This window comes from Onychostoma macrolepis, chromosome 16 (assembly GCF_012432095.1).
Source record: "Onychostoma macrolepis isolate SWU-2019 chromosome 16, ASM1243209v1, whole genome shotgun sequence".
Lineage (NCBI taxonomy): Eukaryota > Metazoa > Chordata > Actinopteri > Cypriniformes > Cyprinidae > Onychostoma > Onychostoma macrolepis.
This window is the reverse complement of record NC_081170.1, coordinates 2064036-2090078: the sequence shown is the minus strand read 5'-3', so window position 1 is coordinate 2090078 and position 26043 is coordinate 2064036. Positions and strand designations below refer to the sequence as shown.

General features: G+C 35.2%; 2 protein-coding genes across 3 annotated transcripts in view; one reads left to right on the top strand and one right to left on the bottom strand.

The window, feature by feature from the left end:
* Positions 1–425: 425 nt before the first annotated feature.
* On the top strand, positions 426–19267 carry nod1 (nucleotide-binding oligomerization domain containing 1). Its single transcript, XM_058746065.1, has 11 exons — positions 426–922; positions 8010–8184; positions 9204–11007; positions 12222–12305; positions 12386–12469; positions 13302–13385; positions 13531–13614; positions 13728–13811; positions 13912–13995; positions 14425–14508; positions 14845–19267. The coding sequence occupies exons 1-11, from the start codon at positions 749–751 to the stop codon at positions 14915–14917; spliced, it is 2814 nt and encodes a 937-aa protein (XP_058602048.1). The 5' UTR covers positions 426–748; the 3' UTR covers positions 14918–19267.
* Positions 19268–19439: 172 nt separating this feature from the next.
* znrf2b (zinc and ring finger 2b) overlaps positions 19440–26043 on the bottom strand; it is a 45237-nt gene continuing 38633 nt past the window's right edge. The window contains exons 3-5 of one of the 2 annotated variants that reach the window (XM_058747261.1): positions 21931–22036; positions 21762–21845; positions 19440–20830 (exon numbers count right to left, since the gene is read on the bottom strand). In XM_058747261.1, the coding sequence (XP_058603244.1) occupies positions 21788–21845; positions 21931–22036 (164 nt within the window). In that variant the 3' untranslated portion in view covers positions 19440–20830; positions 21762–21787. The remainder of the gene's footprint in view (positions 20831–21761; positions 21846–21930; positions 22037–26043) is intronic. The other variant, XM_058747262.1, reaches the window with a different exon arrangement.

The window sequence follows — 26043 nt, the reverse complement described above, 5'->3', positions numbered from 1 at the left end:
GTGGGGTAAAATGAGCAATTACTGTAGTTATTCTGTTCTGAACATTAATTCCTTTGTTTTAGTTGGTTTAATAAAAATATTTGGATATTTATATTTAAAAATCACCTCAAGTTAGCATCAGGTAGCTAGTTAGCATCAGCTAACAATATGTTTCAAATAATTTTGTAATTCATAATTGATTATATTCTCTTTTTTATTTTTGTTAAAAACAAATTTTTCATATATATAATTTTTGTCATTGTCACTAAAACTATGATAACTTTTCTGAACACATTTAACTTTTGTTTGACAGAAAAGAAAAATGACCTTCGAGTTATCCGTCAGTAAATATGTTCACAGATTTGAAGTATACTTAGTATGAAGTAAATGTATTTTAAATGCATGACTTTTTATTTTTCTACTAGGGTTGAGACGGCAGAAATGAGCAAACCCAGGGTGTTTTCAGCAATCCGGGTCAAATTTCATCTTATAGTTTCACTTCCTAGTTAACATGGAAGGTGCGGAACCAAGTAAACAACACTCAGTATTCCGTTCAGCCTTCGCTGAGTCAGACTCTTTCGTTTTCTGTTGAGATGACCACGCTTTCCTAAAACACAACACTATATCGGGACTGTAAAACCCAATCTCAAGAGAACGGTCGCTTGCCTCGCGCTGATTTTTCGCATCAGACACCGACAACGACGCGACTTCTGACCGCATGTCTGTGAAGGAAGAGCCCGGGCTGATGGTCTCGCGCTAAACAGGTAAAATGGGCTCGTGCACGAGTGAGGGGTCTCACCTGAGGCTGCTGACGTCACACCGCGAGCTGCTGGTGGAGCAGGTGAAGAACACGCAGTGTATTCTGGAGAACCTCCAGATGAACGGCTTCATCTGCACCGAAGACATCGAGATCATTCAGCGCAGCACCACCAAAACTGACCAGGTACAACACTATTACTATATCAGGCTGTTACATAGCCCAGGTCAAGAAAGAGTAAGAAGTACACTTCCATAATGTACTTAAAGTGTTCTATTTTCGCGCACTAATTTTGTACTTAGTATAGGATACTAAAATGATTCTTTAGTAGGCCTACTTCTACTTCTTAAGTGTACTCAAGTGCAGTGTTGGGGAGTAACTTTTTTTAACCTGGGAGCCTATCAGTATAATACACAAGTATTATAAGTACCATGCAAGTTATGCAAACTTACAGTATATACCTGTAAATATACATAACTTCAAAATATACTGTATGTATGAACTCCTAACATACAAAATGATAAAATTATTTAAACAGGGTTTCTGCAAGCCTTAAAAGGTCTTAATTTGCCCTTTCGCAAATAAAGGCCATAGATCCTAATTCAGAACAGAAAGTCTTAAATTCATGATATTGAATGTTGCATGCATTGATAAAAATGAATATCTTCTACTGTATTTTTATCTTGTTTTCCAGTACAAATATCTAAACATGCTTAAATTAAGATGCATTTACTTTTGTTTTCTGAGAAACTGATCAAAATGAGTTTATGCTTAAAACAAGAATATCTGCAGTCAGAAAACCTTGTTTTCCCTTTACAATTATAATGATTTTTCGAAGGCAGATATTTGTTGTTGGTTTTAATGTTGCTCAAGTAAATGCATCTTTGTTAAAAAAATAAATAAAAGTAAAATAAATAAATAATAATAATAATTTCTCTCTCTCTCTGTCTATGGGAGATGTGTGAAAAAGATAATGGTTTTAAGGACAAAATAAGAATAAATAAATGATTTTAACAGAACAGTTTTAAGACACACTTCTGAGCTCGCGCATATATTCTGTTGGTTGCATAAAAAGAATTTAAATAAAATAGGCTATCGATGATAAGGGATAAAAAATGTTTGCCTTAACGAATAAAAATGGTTAAAAAATATAAATGGTCTTACATTCTTCAGGGGATCAGAGAATACACGTCTTGTTACCAAAGCATTAACATATATATATATAACAACAACAACAACATAAACAACAACCTAAATAACAATAAAATAAATCTAAATAAAAAGATAAAGTAAGTCAGTTTCAAGTTAATCATGATTAACATCTAACATTGTGAATGGACGGTTAATACATATTTAGCAGCGAGTGCAGCTGTGTTATCATCTTCTCCAAGTAAGAAGGGCATTTTCTCAGTATCACTATAATTATATGACAGCATGCTACTACCATGTTTCGAAAGCAAATCATTCATAATTCATTTTAATCAAGTATTCAACATTTAAGTTTATTGAACTTATAAAACACATCATAGTAACAAAGCAAAGCAAATCATTTATCACACATTTTAATCATATATTTCAACAATTACTTAAGTTCACTGAACTTATAAAACACGTAATACGTTTACATTTTTGAATTAAATATTGTTTTAAGCAATCTGAATTATGACGACTCAAGAAATTGCATCATAAACCACATTGTTATATCAGTGTAGAACACAAATGTCAAAACTTCTTCAACTCCAAAACTCCCAGAGAATTATATATCATAGTAACAAACGTTACTAAAGCAAATCATTCATCATTTTAAGCATATTTAGCATTTATTTTATATATTTATTAAGCTTATTAACATTATAAAACAACCTACTAAAGCAAATCATTCATCATACATTTTAAACACATATTCAGCATTTATTTAAGTTTATTGAACTTATAAAACACATCATTCTTGTCTTTTAAAGATGTCAATAAATAAAATGTGATTATATGTAACATACTATATAAAAATAAACATTTACAATAGTCAGGCTTGGTGACAATAAAAATGTCTTACACTTGTTCTGTGAACAATGATGTCCATACTGGGAATTAAAGATTTCCAAAATAAAATAAAAATAAAATAAATAAAAATAAAATAAAAAGGGAGATGATCTGAGATGTTATCCTTTTTTTCTTTTCCAGAGTGAACGAAGACATCTTAAAAAATGTATTATTATTATTAAAGCATAATCTTACGAGTTTAAATAAGATCTTTCAAAATTAAATGACTGTTTAAATGAAATCTTAAAAGTTTTAAATAACATCTTTTATTTTTTACTTGTAAATTAAAGCTAAATTATGATTTTTATTCAACAGTACGTGTTCAAAAATTTAGTTGAAACTTTTAAAGGAGACTTGTACTTAGTTTATTTGATTTCAAAACATATTCCAGCTTAAAAAGGTGAAATAAACTGTTTCCCTATCTTAGAGTATTACTAGGGTGAGCCTGTGATCTAGTTCGGCACTTTATGGTCGTACTTTTCTGAACGGTCTTTATCAGCAGGGTGAAACATACCCTTAGCTGAAAATATACTATTGGTTGTCTACTAAGAAACATATGTAGACAGACCATATGACGATGTAACATCTTGCCTGATGGTCACGTGATTTGAAGGGTCACGCCATAACATTCCAGCTCATTTAAAATGTTTGTTTAAGTCAATTACAGACATGTGAAAAGTCTTTACAAAATCAACCATGTCACTATGGCACACATTCTTTGGAGTTGTAAACTACTCTTGAATGAATCCGCACATGTGAGGAACACCTTATGCGGTGCAATGGGCCCCTGAGAATATTTAATTAGCTTTAAAAGCACAGAACAAGCTAAATGAATGTCAGACGGTATGAAATTACCTACGTTGTTAAAACCTATCTACAATATGTATTAAACATATGCTTTGTTGTTAAGACTGCTTATTAATAGTGGTGATACTGATGTTAAGTTTTAACGGTTCACAAGTCTCATAAATCTATATCATTTTCATTTATACATTTATTGCTTTTCTTATTTTTACAAAGGTTTCAATTCCTAGTAAATATAAGGTCAAAACATGATATTACAAAATAAATCATGTTGACAAACGTGGTTGTTGCAGTGTTTAAAAAAATAATCCAAACAGATCCACACACACGCAGGATGATGTCACTCAGGAAGGTCAACAGTTCAGGTCGGCATATGCAAGCTAGTTTTCAAACTTTTTCCCCAAAATCAATTATTTCTATAACACTTGCTGATTTTAAAGCACAAACTTACTTTAAAGTTTGAATAAAAGGTTACCAAATGTAGATTCATACCTGTTGTGTTCTAACAAAATCATTAATCGGTTCTCTTTGTTTTATATGATTTACTTTATATTACTGCACAAAGGTTCCCGCTAATTTTATAAGTCTGATAAATTTGTGGTCAAGACACGAGGAAGTGAGAATCAGGCTACAAAATAAGTTTGACACAATGTTTTTAAGAAAGGCAATTTATTTATTTTATTTAATGTATTTTATTTATTTTTATTTTATTTTATTTTTTGAAAATACAACTAAATCAGATAACAAATCATTCTTTCTTTTTGACAAACCTACATTTCAAATAATTTTTCCCCGAGGTGTTCATTATCCGAGTGGAACTACTCTTATTTCCCAATACAGGGGTCTAGATGAAGCTTCTTAACCGAACAAAGAAATCGCATTTCACATCCATTCAGCATATTTCATTCAATATTTTTGCTCGTGTGTCGTGGTTTCATGCCTTTGTCTAACACTTTAGATGCATCAGAATGTGGATTTTTCACCATCCAACATTAAATTAAAGAGGTGTATCAGCTGAGCTTGTTTCAACTTACCATTTTCTTAGGTTATTATTTTTACTCACATAGATATAGATCAGATATAGAATAAACCTTATCGTCCATGCTTTTCCCCTACAGACCCAACAAGGTCTATGGGGGCACAGTTGTAAATTCCTAGAGAGCTATAGTTACCCAGACAATTTTCATCATTTAAGAAAATCATATCGCATATAGAATATAGAAAACCTCCTCTCAATCCACTGTGACTGTCATTTTACTTGGGGTTAGTGTTACGGATGACGCCGTTCACATTTTATTTGCTGGACTGTGTGTGTCATTACTTTGACTGTAGGTGAGGCCTTCTCTATCTAAGAGCAGTCAGCGTTTATAGAAATAAATGAAAATTCACATTTATACACTATACACTCTACTTGAGAGCGCTTGACTAAGTCGGTATTTCTTTTTGAGACAATTACCCATTTCCATGACCATAGGATGATAAGTCTGGCTGATTTACACATACAACTGAAACATCTCTCACCATCAAGCTCAAAGCCGCACATTCAGTAAAGTCAGAGGTTGTACACGCTCTTGAAAAGTTACAGACATAAAATATAAAGGAATTTTGTGAGAACAAAAACCCTATGTATCTCAAGAGACCAAACCACTGAGAAAATTGCCGTATGAATACAGAAAATTCCGCTCGTGGGGATTTGTGTATATTTTTTGTAAACATTGAATTATAAGTGACTTTTTTCTTTACGTCACTAGATTTCGTGACGTCGGTCATAAGCATAAGCATCTGCCTCTTGCTAAAATTTTTCTGTTTTGTCCACTTTTGGCAGATTTGGTAGAGGGACTATGTCGACTTGTTGTAATGTGATCGCAATTAAGAACCATAACATTAAACTACAAGCCCATGAAAAGGTCACAGACGTAGTCTTTTATACAGGAAATATGTTTGCACAACAGAAATATGTATCGGTATAACAATTACCTAATACTGAAATACTCTCTTCTAAATATATTTAATGTTTTTAGTTTTAGTGTTGATTTTGACGGCCTACCCCAATAGTTGATACCACTCTATACTTTTTTTCATTGTTTTTGTACAGTTTTTATATGAAGACCATCCTCAGAGTTTGGTCAATCATGTGGTGAGTGAAAACGAGAACAAATGCAGTATAAGATAATTAAAGGAATGTCAAGAGTGTGTTTAAACTGAGATTGCGGTGTACAGATTACTGGTCTGTCTACAAAGAGGCCACGCGACACAAGGCCTCGATCTTACTATTTCACTGTTACGTGTACATCTATTTCATTTAGAGCACATACAGTTACACATTACAATTTGAAGATGGTGTGGAAGCAATATTTTCTTTGTACGCGTCTCTAAACGTGACTTTAATAAATCACTGTTGTTTTAAGCGAATGCAATGATTCAGTCTGTTTTATTCAGTCGTTGTGTTTCAGGCGTCCGCCTTTTAGTTTTGTTCCAGGAAACAGGTACAACTGTAATTGAGCGTAGTCATGTCTGTCCGATCTTCTTTAAGAAAACATGCGGTCAGCAGTTTTTAACACGTCTTAATTCTCTTAATTTTTCACAGTCGCAAATGCTTGTTTAGCTTAAATATTAGTTTTTTAGTCAGTTACAAAAGTGGCAGGCGTGATGCTTATATGTATTTTTTTTAAATAATTACGACAAAGTTATAGGTTTCCGGTACTTGGACGAACCCTTGACAGAGTGTTACTCAATCAGTCCTCTGCCTCATCTTTTAATGAAATATTCCATTGAATGTCACCAAGACAAATTCTGTAACAGCGTTCATAAATGTATATAAACGTACAAATCTTTATAGAGACAATAAGAACAATACGGTCTAACATCACAAACAAAAATGATTGTTCTAACTCTTTCACACACCAGACTGGTCCCTGGTAAGTACCCCTAAAACTGAGAGGTATCTTGACTTTATCCGTGTGTTTAACGGCGCTAGGCCTCGTCACATCGTTGTGAGATATAAATCGCAGCGTTTTTCATAAGGCAACGCTTTGAAACCAGAACAATTCCATGACTTTGCGTATTCTTTCTGTTTGAATTTGTTTACCGCTCTTGTTGCATTTTCCCCCTCTAAAGGTAACTGTTAAGCCTTGCGCTTTGCGCCCTAGTTTTTTTTTGCTGTCTCTTTGTTCATATAAGTCCATATTTCTGCTAATTTGCTTGATTTAATAAAACATGGCTTCATCCCACCCGTCGTCTTCATTCGAGACATTTATGTTATATTATTAATACTATCCTAGTTTAGATATCAGATACCAGACCTATTTCCGTATTCAGGCCGATTTCTTTTTTAGAAAATTGATTAAAAAAATATATTTGTGAATTGCTCATTAGTAAGTTGCTTCGGAAAAAGGCGTATACACATTTCAACTTTTTTTTTTAACAGTTTATTGTTGAATATACATTGAAGTAGTGAATTCAAATTGCCGTTACAAACATACAATAGCGGATGTTACAATTACAGGCGGTCTAGCCAGAAAAGAAAATCTCTGCAAACCAACATGTTTTGTTGTAATATAAAATCAACCAACGATCCGACAATTTCACACGTCATGGTTTCATAATTTTTTGAGACCAGCGCCACACATAAATCTGTTACATAAGTTAAAATCGTTTATTTATTCTTATTTTGTCCTTAAAACCATTATCTTTTTCACACATCTCCCATAGAGAGAGAGAGAGAGAGAGAGAGAGAGAGGGAAAGAGAGCGCGCCTCGGAACCTGATACGCGCGCTGCAGATGGGAGGGGCGCTCGCTCGTCACACAGATGTTTCCATGAGAAAGATTCAAAACGGACCATAATATCTTCAAAACAATGCTTGACAGCTCATTTATGGGTTTTTCCACCGTCGGATAACATAGCTCTTCCCGGATGACACCGGAGTTTCACGCTTGACCGATTTCCACATCCGAAACTTATGAGATCAAAGGGCACATATGGATATTATTATTATTAATAATAATAATATTATTATGAGGTCACGAAAGGTCAAAGCAATTAATCATTTTGTCATTTGCTGGCGGATACGTACTACTACTGGAAAACAATACAAATTCTGAAGAAGAACATTTTTTGCATTGTGATCAGAAGCTACAGTAAAAGTTATTTTCATATTCTAGGGGCATTTTTTTTTTTTTTTTGTAAAATGAATTAAAAAGTAATGGAGATTTTTTTGGTTGCATTTGTTGTATAATAATTTTATTAAGTTGTATTTTTAATCTTTGAAGTGCCGCTAACACAACTCTGTGTGTCTTTACTTGCTCTTAAAATGTCTTAAATTTACCTTCATAAAACGTGCAAACACCCTGTTATATACATATTTTATACACCCTGTTAAATGTATATATATATATTTCACAATTAATCAACTCATTTTTGGACACACAGGTTCGCAAAATCCTGGAGCTGGTTCAGAGTAAAGGAGAGGAGTGCTCAGCATATTTCGTACACGTTCTTCATGAAGCATACGACGCTTACGTCGATCTGCGGCCTTGGTTTGAAGACATTCGGTACAAACCATTAGACACTATAAGTGTCATACCAGTGGTTAACACAGACCCCAGTGAGTATTTTCATTTAAAATAACATATGTGACCCTGGAACACAAAACCAGTCTTAAGTTGCTGGGGTATATTTGTAGCAATAGCCAAAAATACATTGTATGGGTCAAAATTATCCATTTTTCTTTTATGCCAAAAATCATTAGTATATTAAGATCATGTTCCATGAAGATATTTTGTAAATTTCCTACCAAAAATATATCGAAACACAATTTCTGATTAGTAATATGCATTGCTAAGAACTTCATTTGGACAACTTTAAAGGTGATTTTCTCAATATATATATATTTATTTATTTACTTATTTTATTTTTTGCACCCTCAGATTCCAGATTTTCAAATAGTTGTATCTCAGCCAAATATGGTCCTATCATAATAAATATCTAAATCTCTCTCTCTCTCTCTCTCTCTCTATATATATATATATATATATATATATATATATATATATATATATATATATATATATATATATATATATATATATATATTGTATTTGATAATATTTGGCGAGATGCAACTATTTGAAAATCTGGAATCTGAGGGTGCAAAAAAAAAAAAAAAAAGTAAATAAATAAATATATATATTGAGAAAAATCGCCTTTAAAGTTGTCCAAATGAAGTTCTTAGCAATGCATATTACTAATCAGAAATTATGTTTCGATATATTTTTGGTAGGAAATTTACAAAATATCTTCATGGAACATGATCTTAATATACTAATGATTTTTGGCATAAAAGAAAAATTTATAATTTTGACCCATACAATGTATTGTTGGCTATTGCTACAAATATACCTGTGCTACTCATAACTGCTTTTGTGCTCCAGGGTCACATGTAACATTTTACAAATACAGAAACCATGAAATGAAAAGTCCAGATCAATGTTCATAATTTGAACAAAAGGTTTTAGTCAGATTATCGGCATGTCATACTGTAGGACACTACATTTATGCACTTGAATATTTATGACAATATTCTGCCAGTTGTCTTGGTGCACTAATGTTTTCGCATCTTTGCAGTTAGCAAGTACTGTGAGAAGCTCAGATACGAGCTGGGAAGAGACACTCAGTTCATCACGTCGTACTCGAAGAGCGAGGAGACGCCGCTGGAGGATCTTTACACGGACACACAGATGGAGCTCTTCAATGACAGAGGCGAGAGTTTGGGATACTTACAGAGTCTGGATGAGCTTCTTGGAGACCAGGGAGTCTTCAACCTGCAGGCCGAGACCATCTTCATCACTGGCGACGCTGGCGTAGGCAAATCCATCGTTCTTCAGAAGCTGCAGAACCTGTGGTCCAGAAGGGAGCTAAAGACTCGCGCCAAGTTCTTCTTCAAGTTCAGATGCAGGATGTTCAGCGCCTTTAAGGAGACGGACGAGATCTCGCTGAAGGATCTGATCTTTAAACACAACTGCTATCCAGACGGCGACCCCGATAACGAAGTCTTCGCCTACATCTTACGATTCCCAGAAACTGTGCTTTTCACTTTTGACGGATATGATGAAATCCAAACGGATTTTGACTTGGATAACGTGCCGGAAACGGTTTCCCCGGAAGAAAAGACCCGTCCGCTTTTGCTTCTCATGAACTTGCTTTGCGGAAAACTGCTCAAGGGTTCCCGGAAGATTCTGAGTGCACGAAGTGGCACCGAAGTCCAAAGCAGAGTGATCCGGAAGAAAGTCTATTTGAAGGGATTCTCGCCTGAAAACCTGAAGAGATACACGGCTTTGCATTTCCCAGAGAAGGAACACAAGACAATGGTGACCGATCAGCTGGATGCCAATCCTCATCTCTGCGGTCTTTGCTCCATCCCATTGTTCAGCTGGATCATCCTCAAGAGCTTCAAGCATCTTCATTCAGTGTATGACAACTTTGAGTTGCCGGATTCTTGCATTACGCTCACAAACGTCTTCTTGCTTCTTTCTGAGGTCTTTCTCGGACACTCGATTGCACGCCCTGGACTTTTAAAACGGAGTACGAGGTGTCCAGCGGAGACCTTTAAAGCTGGTGAGCGGAATCTTTCGGCTTTCGCTCGACTGGCCTTGCATGGTCTCGAACGCGGTGGACTTGTGTTCAGTTTGGAGGAAGTGATATCCTGTGGATTAGAAGATGAAGACCTTCAGTTTGGGTTTCTGAGGCCTGCTTCGCATTACGATGGATGCGGAGGCTCGGCAACCTTCGAGTTCCTCCACGAGACCCTCCAGGCCTTCTTAGCGGCGTTTTCATTGGTGCTTGACTCCAAAATCACTCCTGAATCTATTCTAAGGTTCTTCTCCAAATGCGAATACAAGAGGTCGTCGCGTTTCACCTGCTTGCCTTGTCTGGGAAAGTCGAGACCTAGAGATAAAGACCCTTTCCAAACCAACTTCCAGTTCGCCAATTTATTTTTATGCGGCCTCTTGTCTAAACCCAACGCGCCACTCTTGGAGCATCTCGTTCCACCGGCGTTATTGAAGCAAAAGCGCAAGATGCTCAAGTCTTATCTGTCCAACAGCGTTAAGACGCATCTTAAAGGCCTTCCTCGTTATCCATCCACAGACATTGATGGTGACAAGGTGCATGCAATGCCAAACTTCTTGTGGATGCTGCGGTGCATATTTGAGACGAACAGCGAGGACGTTGCCAAGATGACGGCCAACGGCATATCGGCGGAGTACATTAAGATCGCCTTCTGTAACATTTACTCGGCCGACTGCAGCGCCTTGAACTTTGTCCTCCACCATCGTAGGAAGCACCTAGGAGTCGACATGGACAATAACAACATCAACGATTATGGCGTGAAGCAACTGAGACCATCTTTCAGCAAAATGACGGTAGTAAGGTAAGAAAAGCCAGGCAGGGTTGGGCTTTACCCAAAACATATACGGCTTGAATGCAACAACAAATGAAGTTCCTTCGTTTCGGCTGAACTGGGTAGTAACTCCCTTCATGACATCTGGATTACGTAATCAGATTCCCAAAATTGGTAGCACTTTATTTGAAGGTGTCCTTGTTACACATGTACTTACTATTATAATTATAATTATGCATAATTACATGCAAGTAAATCTAAGCCAAACCCTAATCCTAACCATATTGTAAGTACATGTAGTTAATTAATAAAGTGTAACCAAAAAAATTAAGTACTTATAATTAAATTAAAATCAATTTTAAAAATCAGACAAAAGTCAGGCTATTTTTTTGTTGATTACAAATTCACACAATAGCAATAAATTATTCAGAATTTGATTCTTTCTAATTCTTTTTCATCTTTTAGATTTTCATTTCTAAAATAGCTACTGCTTAATACATTCAGAAAATCTCACAAAAGATTTCCCCAGCCACTAGTCAGGCGGCTATAATTACACAGAAAATTAAAATTGAAAATCATTTCAATTTTAAGGAGCGTTATCTAAAAAATTCATCAACTACTGCTGAACGCATTCATTTTTATTTGATTGATTGTTTTGTGTTCTTTAACCATGTATTACTATGTCGTTGTCTTTCAAACGTATTCAAATGCACAAATTCACGTTATTTCTTATTTACATGTAATGCTGGGATTCTCAAACTTTTGTCATCTGAATACCTTTTGCAAATACTTAAAGTTCCCCGAGATTTTAAAATTAACATTCTAATTATGAAGTATGACATTTGCATGTTCACGTTTCCGTAACGCTGGTTAATGGTCACATGCCATGCAGGTAAACAAATAAAAAGTGTTTTATTTTGATTGATGCTATTTAAAAACTAGCTTTTCATTAAACTCACTAACTCCTGCAGTTCCTTAACGAACCCCAGATTGGGAAACCTTGACAATGTTTAATGCAGTACATTTTTCTTCTCTTTGTAGTTTTATATCAATATGGTACAAGATTATCCTATTTAAATCAATGTGATAAATGAGTTCGGTCAGAAGTAAACTAACAGTAATCTGATTATATTACTCAAAATGTGCAATGTAAGGGATTACGTTAGTAACCACAGTTTGTCATGTAATTTGGAATCAGTAACGGACTACAATTTGTAAGTAATCTACTCCGCTCTGCCTTTCAGGTTTTGCGTGAATCAGCTCACAGACAGCAGTATTGAGGTTCTGGCAGAGGAACTCATCAGACACAAAATCATTCAGGTCTTGGGGTGAGTTCATCCGTTCATCTTTATTATGTTGTCAGGTTTTATTTAGACCTCATTCTACCCTCTTTTCTTTCCATTTACAGTCTTTACAAAAACTACATCACAGACGTTGGAGCCAAACTAGTAGCAAAGATTATTGAAGAATGTCCACACTTGAAGGTTGTCAAGTAGGTATCTCTTGTATGTTGGTAATGGAAGAATCTTTATCAAATATATGAAAATATGCTCTTTTAAAAATGTTTATACACATATGTTACCCTGGACGACAAAACCAGTCTTAAGTGTCAATTTTTTTAAATTTAGATTTATACATCTTCTGAAAGCTGAATAAATAAGCTTTCCATTGATGTATGGTTTGTTAGGATCGGACAATATTTGTCTGAGATACAACTATTTGAAAATCTGGAATGTGAGGGTGCAAAAAAAATCTAAATATTGAGAAAATCACCTTTAAAGTTGTCCAAATGAATTCTTAGCAATGCATATTACTAATAAAAAATGAAGTTGTGATACATTTACGGTAAGAAATTTACAAAATATCTTCATGGAACATGATCTTTACTTAATATCCCAATGATTTTTGGCATAAAAGAAAAATCGATAATTTTGACCCATACAATGTATTTTTGGCTATTGCTACAAATATACCCCAGCGACTTAAGACTGGTTTTGTGGTCCAGGGTCACATATGGCATTAAAAATCCATTGCTCCAAAAAAATCTTTATTGATAGACCATTTTGTCAATGTTTTGACTTTTTAACCACATGATCTTGTCATTACATTTTTTATTTTTTTTTTTTGAAGCATTTGTGGAGCATTGTTTTGAATTGACTGCACCTTATAAAACATTACTCCGATGTGTGCATGGTTTTATTGATGGGATTAAAAATTGATTGCAATGCTTTCCAGATGATGCACACTTTAAAACGACTTGTAAACATACACATTCTCACAGGGTATGCAGAATGCATAGTTCATCATTCGTTTGTTTGCCATAGGCTCGGCTGCAACAACATTACAGGTGTGGGTGGGAAATACCTGGCCAGTGCAATTCACAAGAGCAAATCTATCTTTGATGTAGGGTAAGAATATGCACTGGAATAATTAGACCATACCTTTAAAATGACGCCAATGGCATTCCTATTTTGAGTGTTTTTAAACTGAATTTTACAGAAATGATTCAAAACTGTGGTAAAGGTTTGGTGACATTAAATGAATTGGTTGCAGAATGTGGGGAAACGCCATCGGAGATGAGGGTGCAGATGCATTTGCGGAGGCCCTGAAGAATCACCCCAGTCTGACCAACCTCAGGTAAATCTTGCAAATCATGACTCTCCTGTCTCCATTCTGAGGTATTCAGCTGTCAGATGAAGAACGATCGCTCGCTCGTTCGCTCTGAGATTGATTATTGCATTGCTGTTTAGTCTCTCTGCCAATGGCATTACGTCTCACGGTGGAAGAAGTCTGGCAAAAGCACTGAAGGAAAACACAAGCCTTCACATCTTCTGGTACGACTGGATGCCATAATTTCTCATGCATCTGAAAAAAATAAAACCTAATTATAATGCATCCCAGATGCATTCTTATTTAAATGTGCTTGTTTTTCAGGTTGATACAGAACAAAATCTCTGATGATGCAGCGTCAGACTTTGCGGATGCCTTCAGGTCCAACTCTACTCTGACACATCTGATGTATGACCGAATATTCCTCATTATTTCAGTAATAACTGTTGTTTCACATATCTGGCATCTGCAGCATGTAAATGGTGCATGCTCATTTTGGTGTCTGATTTAAAAGTTTACAATATTCACAAATAGTGCAAATGCAATGATGCAAATACTATTTTTTGCTGCATCTCAAATGCTTTGCTTGACAAAAATTGCATGAAAATACATTAAAGGACATAATGTGGTAACTCAGAAAGCTCAATGCATGTCTGCTGCAGATGCAAAATGTGTGAAACAAGACATCTAAACATACATGATGCATGGTAATTTATTAGCTATTAGATCAGGATATCATTTCTATTTTGATCAACTACAGTAAATGCACTTCAGCTCTGTATGCACGATATATTTGCTCTGACGGATTGAAAAATCCATTCTAATTCCTCTCTATAGGCTAATAGAAAACGAGTTCACCATTAATGGAGCCAAACAGATGTCCGAAGGCCTGATTAACAACACTACACTGAAGGAAGTCAAGTAAGATATGCCATTCAATCCAAAAACTAGAGTTTACATCATTTTAATGGCATAAAAGATTATTCTGCCTTCAAGACACCTCAGTTTAGCCAGATTTTAAAGCATTGTATTATTCTTTGCAATGAAGGCAATCTCTTAATGCATTGCGACAAGCTCCACCAAAGATGGTGGTTGAAGTGAGAGAAACGTAAATGAAAAGTAGTGATAAAATGACTCAATATACTACAATACAAATCAACAATTTTACCCGGTATTGATGTGTGCAATGCATTTCATCACATGAACTCAATTGAAATCTGTTGAGTACAGTAGCCACATTTTCTGATTCATTCACAGTATTAAAGGAGACCGGGTTTCTGAAGAAGAACAACGACTCTATGAGGGCGACAAGAGGCTTCGCTTCCACTGAGAAGAACCAGTAAAACATGTGATTTGAGAAAATAATCCGTGTTTAAAAGGAGGAAGTTTGTGTCATACCACAGACATTGGTCTACTTCAGCAACAGAAGCACCATTGGCTGTGACGGCAACACAGATTCAAAACTTTCAGGTTTATTACCGTGGCTCTGACGTGAGTTTCACACTGAAGCCAGAACAAACATATTTAGATGAAACTCTCTAGTAATACTTAAAGCCTTTTTAGGGATGCACCGATACCGATAGTGTCACCGATACTGACACCGATACTGCGCTCCTGTACTCGTACTCATTAAAAAAAAATACCAAAAGACGCTCCGTGTGTTCAGATAAAGAAACACCGTCAACAGAGAGCAGAATGGAGTTATTAGACATTAAGGAGGTCTATGAAGTACATGTACGTAATTAATATAATGTTAACATTTACATTTAGTAGACACTTTTATCAAAAGCAACTTACAAATGAAGACAATAGAAGCAATCAAAACCAACAAGAGAGCAATAATATGGAAGTGCCAATGTGTTAAGTGCTAAAGTGCGCACACACACACACACACATTAGTGCTGTCAAACGATTAATCATATCCAAAATAAAAGTTTTTGTTTGCATATTGTATGTGTACTGTGTATATTTATTATGCATGTATAAATACACACACATAGCATTTATTTTTTACACAAGATTTATTTTGAAAATATTTACGTTTATATTTATATTCATATCATTTATATTATAAATAAATATATTTTATAAACAATTTTTCTGAAATATATACACATGCATGTGTGTGTATTTATATATACACACATAAATATACACAGAATACATTATGCAAACAGAAACTTTGTATGTATATATAGAGCTTTAAATGCTTTTAAACTGAATCTAGGCGTTACAAAATTATATTGTACAGTCTGAGAAAAAGGATATTCATTTTGATATTGATTGTAATTAACAGTGATTACAATTAACAGTGCTATTAAATTATTAGTGTTTTTAAAGATGTAACTAAGATATAATTAAATGACAGCAAAGGTAACAAATGCAAAAAATGAAATGAGCATGCATAATTAAATATCTAATATCATTTGAATCAATTGATCAATCTAGTGCTTGAAGTGGGATATTTATAAGTTATGTTAAAATAAAAAATAAAATTGTGTGTCAAATGTGTCAAAACAAGCAAGTAAAACAATACAAAAATTACTGATTGATGGTAGGGAGAGAGACTTCTGTTGCATGATCTTGTGGTTAACACTAATAAAGTACTTAGAAATCATTAACAAACTATTAGTTTATAGTTAACACAGAGGTTATATAAATAGTGAGTTCTTCATTCATTATCACTGTAATTAATGCAGTTATTATTGTTTAATTAGCTCGTAGTAAAGGAACAGTTAATTGGTAATGAGTGAATAGTTCTCACTTTAGATTAAGTCACGAAAAATGTGCTTCAAACCAAACTTTATTGAACATTAATTGCATTCAAATTTATAGTTTCTTAAAATGTTTACAAATGTGTTCCGTGACGTGAGAACCATTTATGGTTAATAAGTTGTTAAAGCATTATCTAACTTTACATATGAGCTAATTAAACAATAATTTGGTTAATTACAGTGACAACAAATGAAGAATACTATGAATGACCTGTAAACTAATAGTTTGCAAATTATTTGTAAGTTCTTGTAAGTGTATACTTATTATAGCGTTACCCATTTATTTTAAACGTCAAACCTACAAAACTTTATTCGAAGCAAATGTGAAACTCGCAGTACAAATGTGTGCACGTGCTGCGCATGTTTTGCTTTATATATTTTGTTTTGAATATATAAGTCGCAGCACGTTTCCGATGATAAAAATGCAGCTCTCAGAAAATATTTTAGTTTTTCTACCCAATGTTTTTACAAAATACAATTGCAATGAAAATACAGGTATGGTATCCGCAAGTACCAAAAATGAAAGTAGGCTATCAGTATCAGACTCGTTCTGGAAAAAGTGCTATCGGTGCATCACTATTTTTAATGCATTAATTGTGACCCTGGACCACAAAACCAGTCTTAAGTGTCAAATCTGGAATCTGAGGGTGCAAAAAAAATCTAAATATTGAGAAAATCACCTTTAAAGTTGTCCAAATGAAGTTCTTAGCAATGCATATTACTAATCAAAAATTAAGTTGAGATATATTTACAGTAGGATATTTACAAAATATCTTCATGGAACATGATCTTTACTTAATATCCTAATGATTTTTGGCATAAAAGAAAAATCAATCATTTTGACCCATACAATGTATTTTTGGCTATTTCTACAAATATACCCCAGCGACTTAAGACTGCAAATATAATGCATTTTAACCTTGGTTACAGATATAATGCATTATGAATGTGCTTATAATGCACTATACATAAAGGCATCAAGTGTTATCAGGATTTTTAATATATTTTGCATATGTATTTGCTCTGAAAAGAGCCACACTTGAACACTTATAATGCTGCTTTTCTCAATCTGAGAAATCATTTCACGCGTTCAGTCACTGTACTAAAGATGAGGATTAAAAACATTGCAATCTCACATGCAGACAGAAGGACATCCAGACAAGCATGTAAAGATCTGTGCTTCAAAAGATTTTGCTTTTTTTAATCTCATTATCTCTGTACAATTTTTTTTTTTTACACATGTGGAATGTTACAATATCTCTAAATCATTTAAAAAAAAAAACAATAAAAAAAAACAACACCACTTTATGATCATCCTGGTGGCCACTGTTACCCTTTCACATTGAGATCGAGCAACATACAAGTTCCTGTTTTCTTCAGGAAGTTAACTTGCGTAACTAGTTCCTCTCGACTGCTGTAAAGATGGAACTAGATCAGACAGATCGTTACCTGATGGAGTTTGGTAGCATATTAAACAAACAAACAGAAATGACACTCAGTCTTTTGTATCAAAGGCTTTGATTGACAATCAATCACGGATCCAGTCGGATGCATCAGGCTCAGATCTGCTGGAAACAGAAGTTTGCACAAAGCAGCAAAACATGGATTTATTATTTACCTAAATTATCTCTCGTAAAAGAAGTTTTGCAAATGATCTAATATCTGGTAAGGCTTTTTAAAAAAAAATAGTGGTGTTTCCCATGCAACATGTGGTATCTCTTCTCATGTGTGACCAGAAAACCTGCTGTAATGAAGCTGACGTAGACTTGCATTGAAACCGCCATCAACATACATGATTAGCAGCATTTTAAAGCTATTTTGGCACTTTTGATATGCCAGGTCGACTACGGTAATACTCTGAAGTCCAATTCAGCTTCTGACTATAGTCCACAGGTCAAATTCAACACAGCTGACCAATACTAAGCCTTCAGATAATCTCAACCGCATAAGGCTTTACTTGAGACTGGGAACGAGTGTAATGAGTGTAAATCTCTAACCAAAAAAAAAGTAAAATCCCTTGTCGAATCTGTGATTAGTAACTTTAAAAAACTAGTTAGCAGCGTGTCCGTCTGAAGCGTCAAGCCCTACTGGAGAACAACCACCTTTCTCCAAAAAAATAACGTGGATCTTGAGAAAAGCAGCTGAAATGTGACCCAGAGTGTGTTTATGATATCAAATCTCACACACGCCGTTCTGACTCTATGATTTACATTAAACCGATTGAGAAAATGGTGATAAAATCCCAAAGATCGTAAGAGAATCAAACCCTGTTCCAGCAGCTACAGGTGAATTTAAGACGAACACAGAGAGAATCAGTCGCCTGAATCACATCTCATCACAAATATTTAAAAAGAATTATATTTCACATGAAGAAAATGGTCTTTGTAGGAGCATTAAGATTTGTGACATTTTCACAACAATCGGGCACATTTTGCATCAGTGCTGTAATGCATCTGAACATTTTGCTTTTGAGTTTTCCTTTTTAAAAAAAAATTATTTTCAGTGTTTATACTGGAATACAATGGTTTTTAAAATTTAAATCAGCATAAATTAAGAGCAGTACAACAGATACCACAATGATGTATAAATACTGTGAGAAGAATGTGTAATTGTCATGAAAGTATTTGACAAATCTTAATAATCCTGAGAATTAATTTCCTTGATTTAAGGTGAAATATGAGAATCATTTGGCCTGATGGACGATTATGTCATCATATGTTTGTCTCTTGATGCACGTACAATGCGTTTAAACATGAAGGTGCCCTAAATGAGAAAATGCTGAAGAGTGATTCTCACAAAACCTGCCAATCACAAAATCAAAAGAAATTACAATTATATTTTGCATAAAGAAATAGAAGTGCATTTTAGGACCCTTAAGAAACATTTACTTTTTATTTGACATTTTCAATAAATCAAAAAAAAAAAAAAATTATTATATATATATATATATATATATATATATATATATATATATATATATATATATATATATATATATATATATATATATATATATATATATATATATATATATATATATATAAAAACTACATTCAAATAGTAATGTATTTATCATGGTAATATTTTTGTTGCCATTAAAATTAGTCTGATTTCAAATGTAACTTGAGTTTTTTTTTTTATTTATTATTCTCAATGATGATTTAAATTTTTTAAAAATAAGCATAAATTAAAAGCAGTACAATAAATAATGAATTTAAATTTTATATATTATTTATTACTTAAATTGTAATATACTTATCACAGTAGTATGTGTACTGTCATTAAATTATGCCGATTTAAATGCAAATTTTACTTTTGAGTTTTCTTTTTTTTTTTTTTATTCTCAGTGATTATTTTTGGAATACAATGACTTTTAAAATTTAAATCCGCATTTAAGAGCAGTACAGTTAATATAGTACACAACTACTTCTACTGGAGGAGTAAAATTGTAGGTATTATTTAAATTGTAATGTATTTACTCATCATGGTAGTATTTGTTGTACAGCCATTCAATTTACATAGTATATTTACATAATGTAATTAGTTTAAATAAAATCAGCAGTACAATGAATATCATTCATTTATTAAATTGTACTCATCATGGTAGCATTTGTTGTACTGCCATTATAATTATATTAATCCCCCCCCCCCAAAAAACCTTAAATTTTCTTTATGCAAAATATCATTGTATTTTTTTTTGATGAGATTCACCCTACATAAAAGAGACACAGAAGTCAGTCATGTGTTGAATTAAGGCCCAGATTTGTCAACACAAATAAAACATGATGCACTTGCATAAATGATCTTAAGACGGTGCAGACGTCATGTGACAGGCTACAGTGAATCTTGATCCGTTAGCACAGATATTGCTACGAGACTCCAGATGCATGGGACATGCATTCCTCCATTCGGGAAGAAAGAGAGAGAAAAAACGGCTGCGGCACCGTTACGAAAGACAGGGCACTTGTCAGTATGGCTCAGGGCCGACCCGAATCAGGGCTCACGTCCCGTCACATCCAGGCGTCTTTCTCAGAGTCCATCGAAACGCAGCCGCCGCTTCGGCCCGTGGGATCTGAAAATTAAGGCACTGAGAGACAGTCCCATTTACCAGAGAACAATCCACTGTGATCGTCTGATAATTATCCACACGGTCAGCTGACCCTGAGTCCGGCCAATCAGAGACGCCAATGAAATGAACTTCCTAAGATCCGCCTTCTTCACCATTGCTGATTGGACAACGGTGCGCTGGAGAAGCTCTCGACCGCCGCTGGGGTTTCTGTTGGACTGTGATGTGGAAAAAGCTTCCCTGAATGAGTTTTGGCACGCTAGGGTTTATATGGCGACTAGGGAGGGCCATGCTACGAGAAGAGAGGGGCGTTCGGCGATCAGGCCGTCCCGAGACCAAAGTCACAGTGTCTATGAGGAGGAAGAGAATTCACATTGCGGCGCTTCTCACGACCAGGAGGCTGCTGGAGACATGAAACACAAGGCAGCGATTAAAGCGCGTCACTGATCAGAAACACTGATTTACATGCACTGGTCAGTTTTGGTCAGTTCATAATGTGTTGTTTTAGGCTAGTGGAAAGAACACATTCAAAATACACATTTAAGTGTTTATTTTATTGCACTTTATCTATGCATGTCTGTAGATTTCAATTACTATTCATATCTTTAAACGTTGCGAGTTTCTTTTTCCGTTTCAGTATCACTTACATTCACCAAACTGTACAGTTTTATTCCTATCTATATTCTGAAAGGTTTTACTGAGAGGTTTGTTCAGATTTACAGTTTTTACAGATTTATCTTACTCCTAAAAACATGCATTTTTTTTCTGTCTGTTGTTGACGGTATTTTCTGATTTATGGAGTGAAAAACCTTCAATAAAATGCCTTTATCCAATGTTCAGATTTATGTTCTGGAAATATATGCAAATTAGTGCATATTTAAATAGATAATGCTTCATTTGCATATAAAGAGTTTGAGTCTTTAGTTTTGAAATCTAATGTATTTTCAAAATGTGCAGCTGTTTTTACACAGATTTCACACATTCGTTTATGAATCATTATCAAATAAAAAGTAAACGAAGTATAATATATATTCGTAATATGCTGATTTAAAAAAAAAATTTTTTAAGTGTAATATGAAATGTAATATTACCATGATATAAAACTACAGCATCTGCAATGCATTTAACCTCTATGAGACATTACACTAACAAGTTATTTAACGTGTGCTGAGGAATTAAAAAAAAATGACCCAGGCCTTATATTTTAAAAAGAAATGTCAATTTTGATTTAAAGACATGCATTTAAATGCCACAAAAGTGTATTAGATCTGTAATAAGTCACTAATATATGCATATGAATTCTCATGCTTCAGGTTTGTGGATGTGTGTGTTACCTGTGCAAAGGTGCGAGAGGCGTTGTTTAATCTGAAGGATGTTCAGGACACGATCGGTTCACTTCAAACCACTCATCAATACAGCTGGAGGAAAAGCAGAATTACTGTAATAGAACAGACTCGCGTCTCACACACACACACACACACACACACACACAAGCAGCTTTACCCTTTGTGATAGATGCAGAGGCAGGGCAGGCGTGCGATGGTGTCTCCCTGCACCAGCTCCTCCAGACATATTGCACATTCTCCTGCGTCCTTCGCCAAGACGTCCTCTGAGAAAACAACGAAGAACAACCCAAATTAGCCACAGAGTCCGAGTCTGAACAAAATCTGGAGAGGTTGTGGGTAATTCATGAATCAGGATTTGCGAAGAACTTACACATTTTCAGTCGTATGTGATTACTGGAAAAGTTAATTATTATTTTATAGTGAAAAATCCTTTTATAGTGATTATACTCATAAAGAGCCATTACTAGCTGATGAAAAAAAATGAGAGGTACTAGAATGAATAAATGAATGAAAAATAAAATAAGTGGATCAAAAGTTTGGAAATAATTATGATTAAGTCTTTTCTGCTCACCAAAGCTAAATTTATTTAATAAAAAGAAAACTAATAATATTGTAAAATATTACAATTTAAAAAAATGTAAGGTAACACTTTATTTTAAGGTGTCCTTGTTATATATGTTACATGATCTTACTATTATAATAATTAATTATGCATAATTACATGCAAGTAACTCTAAACCAAACCCTAATCTTAACCCTAACCAAACAGGAAGTACATGTAGTTAATAAATATGACTCGTTAAAGTGTAATGATACCACCTTAAAATAAAATGTAATCAAATGTAATTTATTTCTGTGATGCGCAGCTGTATTTTCAGCATCATTACTGCAGTCTTCAGTGTCACATGATCTTCAGAAATCATTCTAATATGCTGATTTGATGCTCAAGAAACATTTCTGATTATTATCAATGTTGAAAACAGTTGTGCTGATGAATGTGTGTGGAAACAGTGATGCATGTTTCATGGATGAAACCCAACCTGTGGAAGCAAAAGTATCTTTTATAAATGAGCAGAAGGTGGCGCTGAAGATCTATTGTTCTCTGACTGGTTCCTGACATGCAGGAGCTGCTGTTTACATGCAAGAATACATTTCAGCAGGCAACGAGATGTTCAATGAGAAAAAGGTGTAGTTTCATGTAGTGAATTAATTGGATGGTGAGAAGTGGCTGTGTATGAAGGTGGCAAAGTTAAGAGCTAATATCTTGAGTTCAGTAAGTCTTGTATGATTCGTGTGAAGGGCCGCAGGTGTCTCTGCCAACAAACACAAGGATTTACACAAACACTGACGGCCCTGCAGCCTGTCATTCACACTGCTGAATATTCATGAGATGAGTGACTGTGCTTTATAAGCTAGATCTGCATTAACTGAAGGAACAGAGCTAAAGTTTGAGGCATGTTTAGGTTGTGGTATATTTAGGTTGAAATTAAATGCCCAACCACCCACAATACCCCAACAACCACATTACAACCATTCACAACACCCTAACGACCACATAACACCCTGGAAACCACCCACAACACCCTAACGACCACATAACACCCTGGCAACCACCCACAATACCCCAACAACCACATTACAACCATTCACAACACCTTAACGACCACATAATACCCTGGCAACCACCCACAACACCCTAACGACCACATTACAACAATTCACAATGACCACATAACACCCTGGCAACCACCCACAACACCCCAACAACCACATTACAACACCCTAACGACCACATAACATCCTGGCAACCACCCACAATACCCTAACAACCACATTACAACCATTCACAACACCTTAACGACCACATAACACCCTGGCAACCACCCACAACACCCTAACGACCACATTACAACAATTGACAATGGCCACATAACACCCTGGCAACCACCCACAACACCCCAACAACCATTCACAACACCCTAATGACCACATAACACCCTGGCAACCACCCACAACACCCTAACGACCACATTACAACACCCTAACGACCACATAACATCCTGGCAACCACCCACAATACCCTAACGACCACATTACAACAATTGACAATGACCACATAACACCCTGGCAACCACCCACAACACCCTAACAACCATTCACAACACCTTAACGACCACCCACAACCATTCACAACACCCTAACGACCACATAACACCCTGGCAACCACCCACAACACCCTAACGACCACATAACACCTTGCCAACCAACCCCAGCACCTAATAACATCACCCTGGCAACGCACCCACAACACCCTGACGACCACACAACACTAAAATATGTTAAACACTAATTTTCAGAAAATATCAGACCTGGTTTTAATTACTGGTTTACATGCACAAACAGACAGACTTTGGCTCCTGCACCAATTTAAAAAGTCAGTTCTTGAGTCTCTTGCGGTTGGTTTCCTGCTGCTTCATGAATCATGAGCACCAGCGCCTGTTCTGATTCAGAGTCTGGTACATTGAACAGCACAGTTTCTCAAATCGATCAGATGAATGAGAGATCTCTAACATGAACTGTGGTCGTCTGTGCGTCACTGCTGCTTTCCTCTGCATTTCAGTGATTGACTAAGAATCAATGTTCCTTAAAGACTAGAAACTGAGCAAAGGCTACAAAAACATGTGACACAAAACACTCTCAGTGGGGCATTACATTCGCTCTGCTTGTTCAGAGCAAAGCAAATAAACTTGAGGAAACTGAACAATTTGTGCTTAAACCCTCAGAGACCCACATTCATGAATATCCATTTCTCCTAAATAAACAAACACTGATTTCAATAACCAGGCGCTTCCTGAAAACACTCATGAGGGAAAGAAATAAAATGCATCATCGATATCAATGCTCGAGTCTCGAGGGTTAACTTAGCAAACACAGATCTTAATACTCTAACTGGAAATGATCATCATCTTATGCTAATATGACTTGTAAAATAGCAGAGATTTGCCATTAGAGTTCACAGGGCTTCAGTGGGCACGATTTACACAGGAATAAACATCAAACCGAAGTGATCCGACACAAATCCCGACCGGATTAGAGTCGTAGCGTTACACGGAGCTGCAGCTGCAGCTCATCTATAAGGACAGTGACATCCTGAACTCTTAAAGGTACAGCGTGCAAATCGATGCAGTCTTCATAAAGATGACTTATTGATAGTTTTCACATGACGTCATACTCAACGCCCACCTGGAGGGCAAAACGAGGCTTTTTTTTCTTCGTGGTTTACATTAAAGGTGCACTAAGCAATTTTGAAAAACACTTGAGCACAGCGTTGGACCGAGTTCCAAAACACTTGTAGCCAATCAGCAGTAAGGGGGCGTGTCTAGTGATGACAGAAGAGAGCACTCAATTTGAGTGCACAGAACGGATATTAGCAGATCAACAATGGACAGAGAGAGAGAGACGGCAGATCAGAAAAAAAAAGGGGGAAATATCAATAACAAAAACATTAAAAAGAAGGGTTACGATCAGGCAAGAGGTAGGAGGTAAATATCGGAGCAGCTTTGGCCTGGAATCAGACACAGAGGTTGCGTTGTGTCTAGATATAAACATTGATGTCTATGGTTGCGATCAAAATCGAGCAAATCCCGGCTTTTGAAAGTAACTGGTGCTTCAAATAATGTTTGCGTCGACTGCATTGTTTCTCCGCTACGTAGCGAAACAAAGTTATTTGTCATTGAATCATTCATTTAGGAGATGTTCAAAAATCTCTGAATAATCCAGTAACGAATCAAGTGAGGTATTTATGAGTAAGTCATTGAATCATTCACTCAAACCACTTTCATAATTTTAATATTAATATTTTCTGTATTAAATATTAAATTTAATAAATTGTAATAAATATGATTTTAAATACATATATTTTAAAATGTTTAATAATTCATTTAAATTAATTAGACTGTAGCAATTCATATTTTGTAACACATTGTTTCATTTAGTTTAGAGAATCATGATCTCTATTTGAGACCAAAAAAAAAAAAAGTGATTCAATTTATTCAGAATCATGCAGCTCTACACTGAACCATTTAGCGCACTGCGTTCATATTGTGGGCTCATCTGCTTGCATATGAAAAGTATGCGTCATCAATAAGGTGTGTACTGAATTTGATCTTTTAATATCAGTTTTAAATACATTAAGGCACTTTAAAATGTTGTGAAAAAACACTTATCGCACTGTTTAGTGACTGAAATATTGCGGCGAGTGCTTAATATG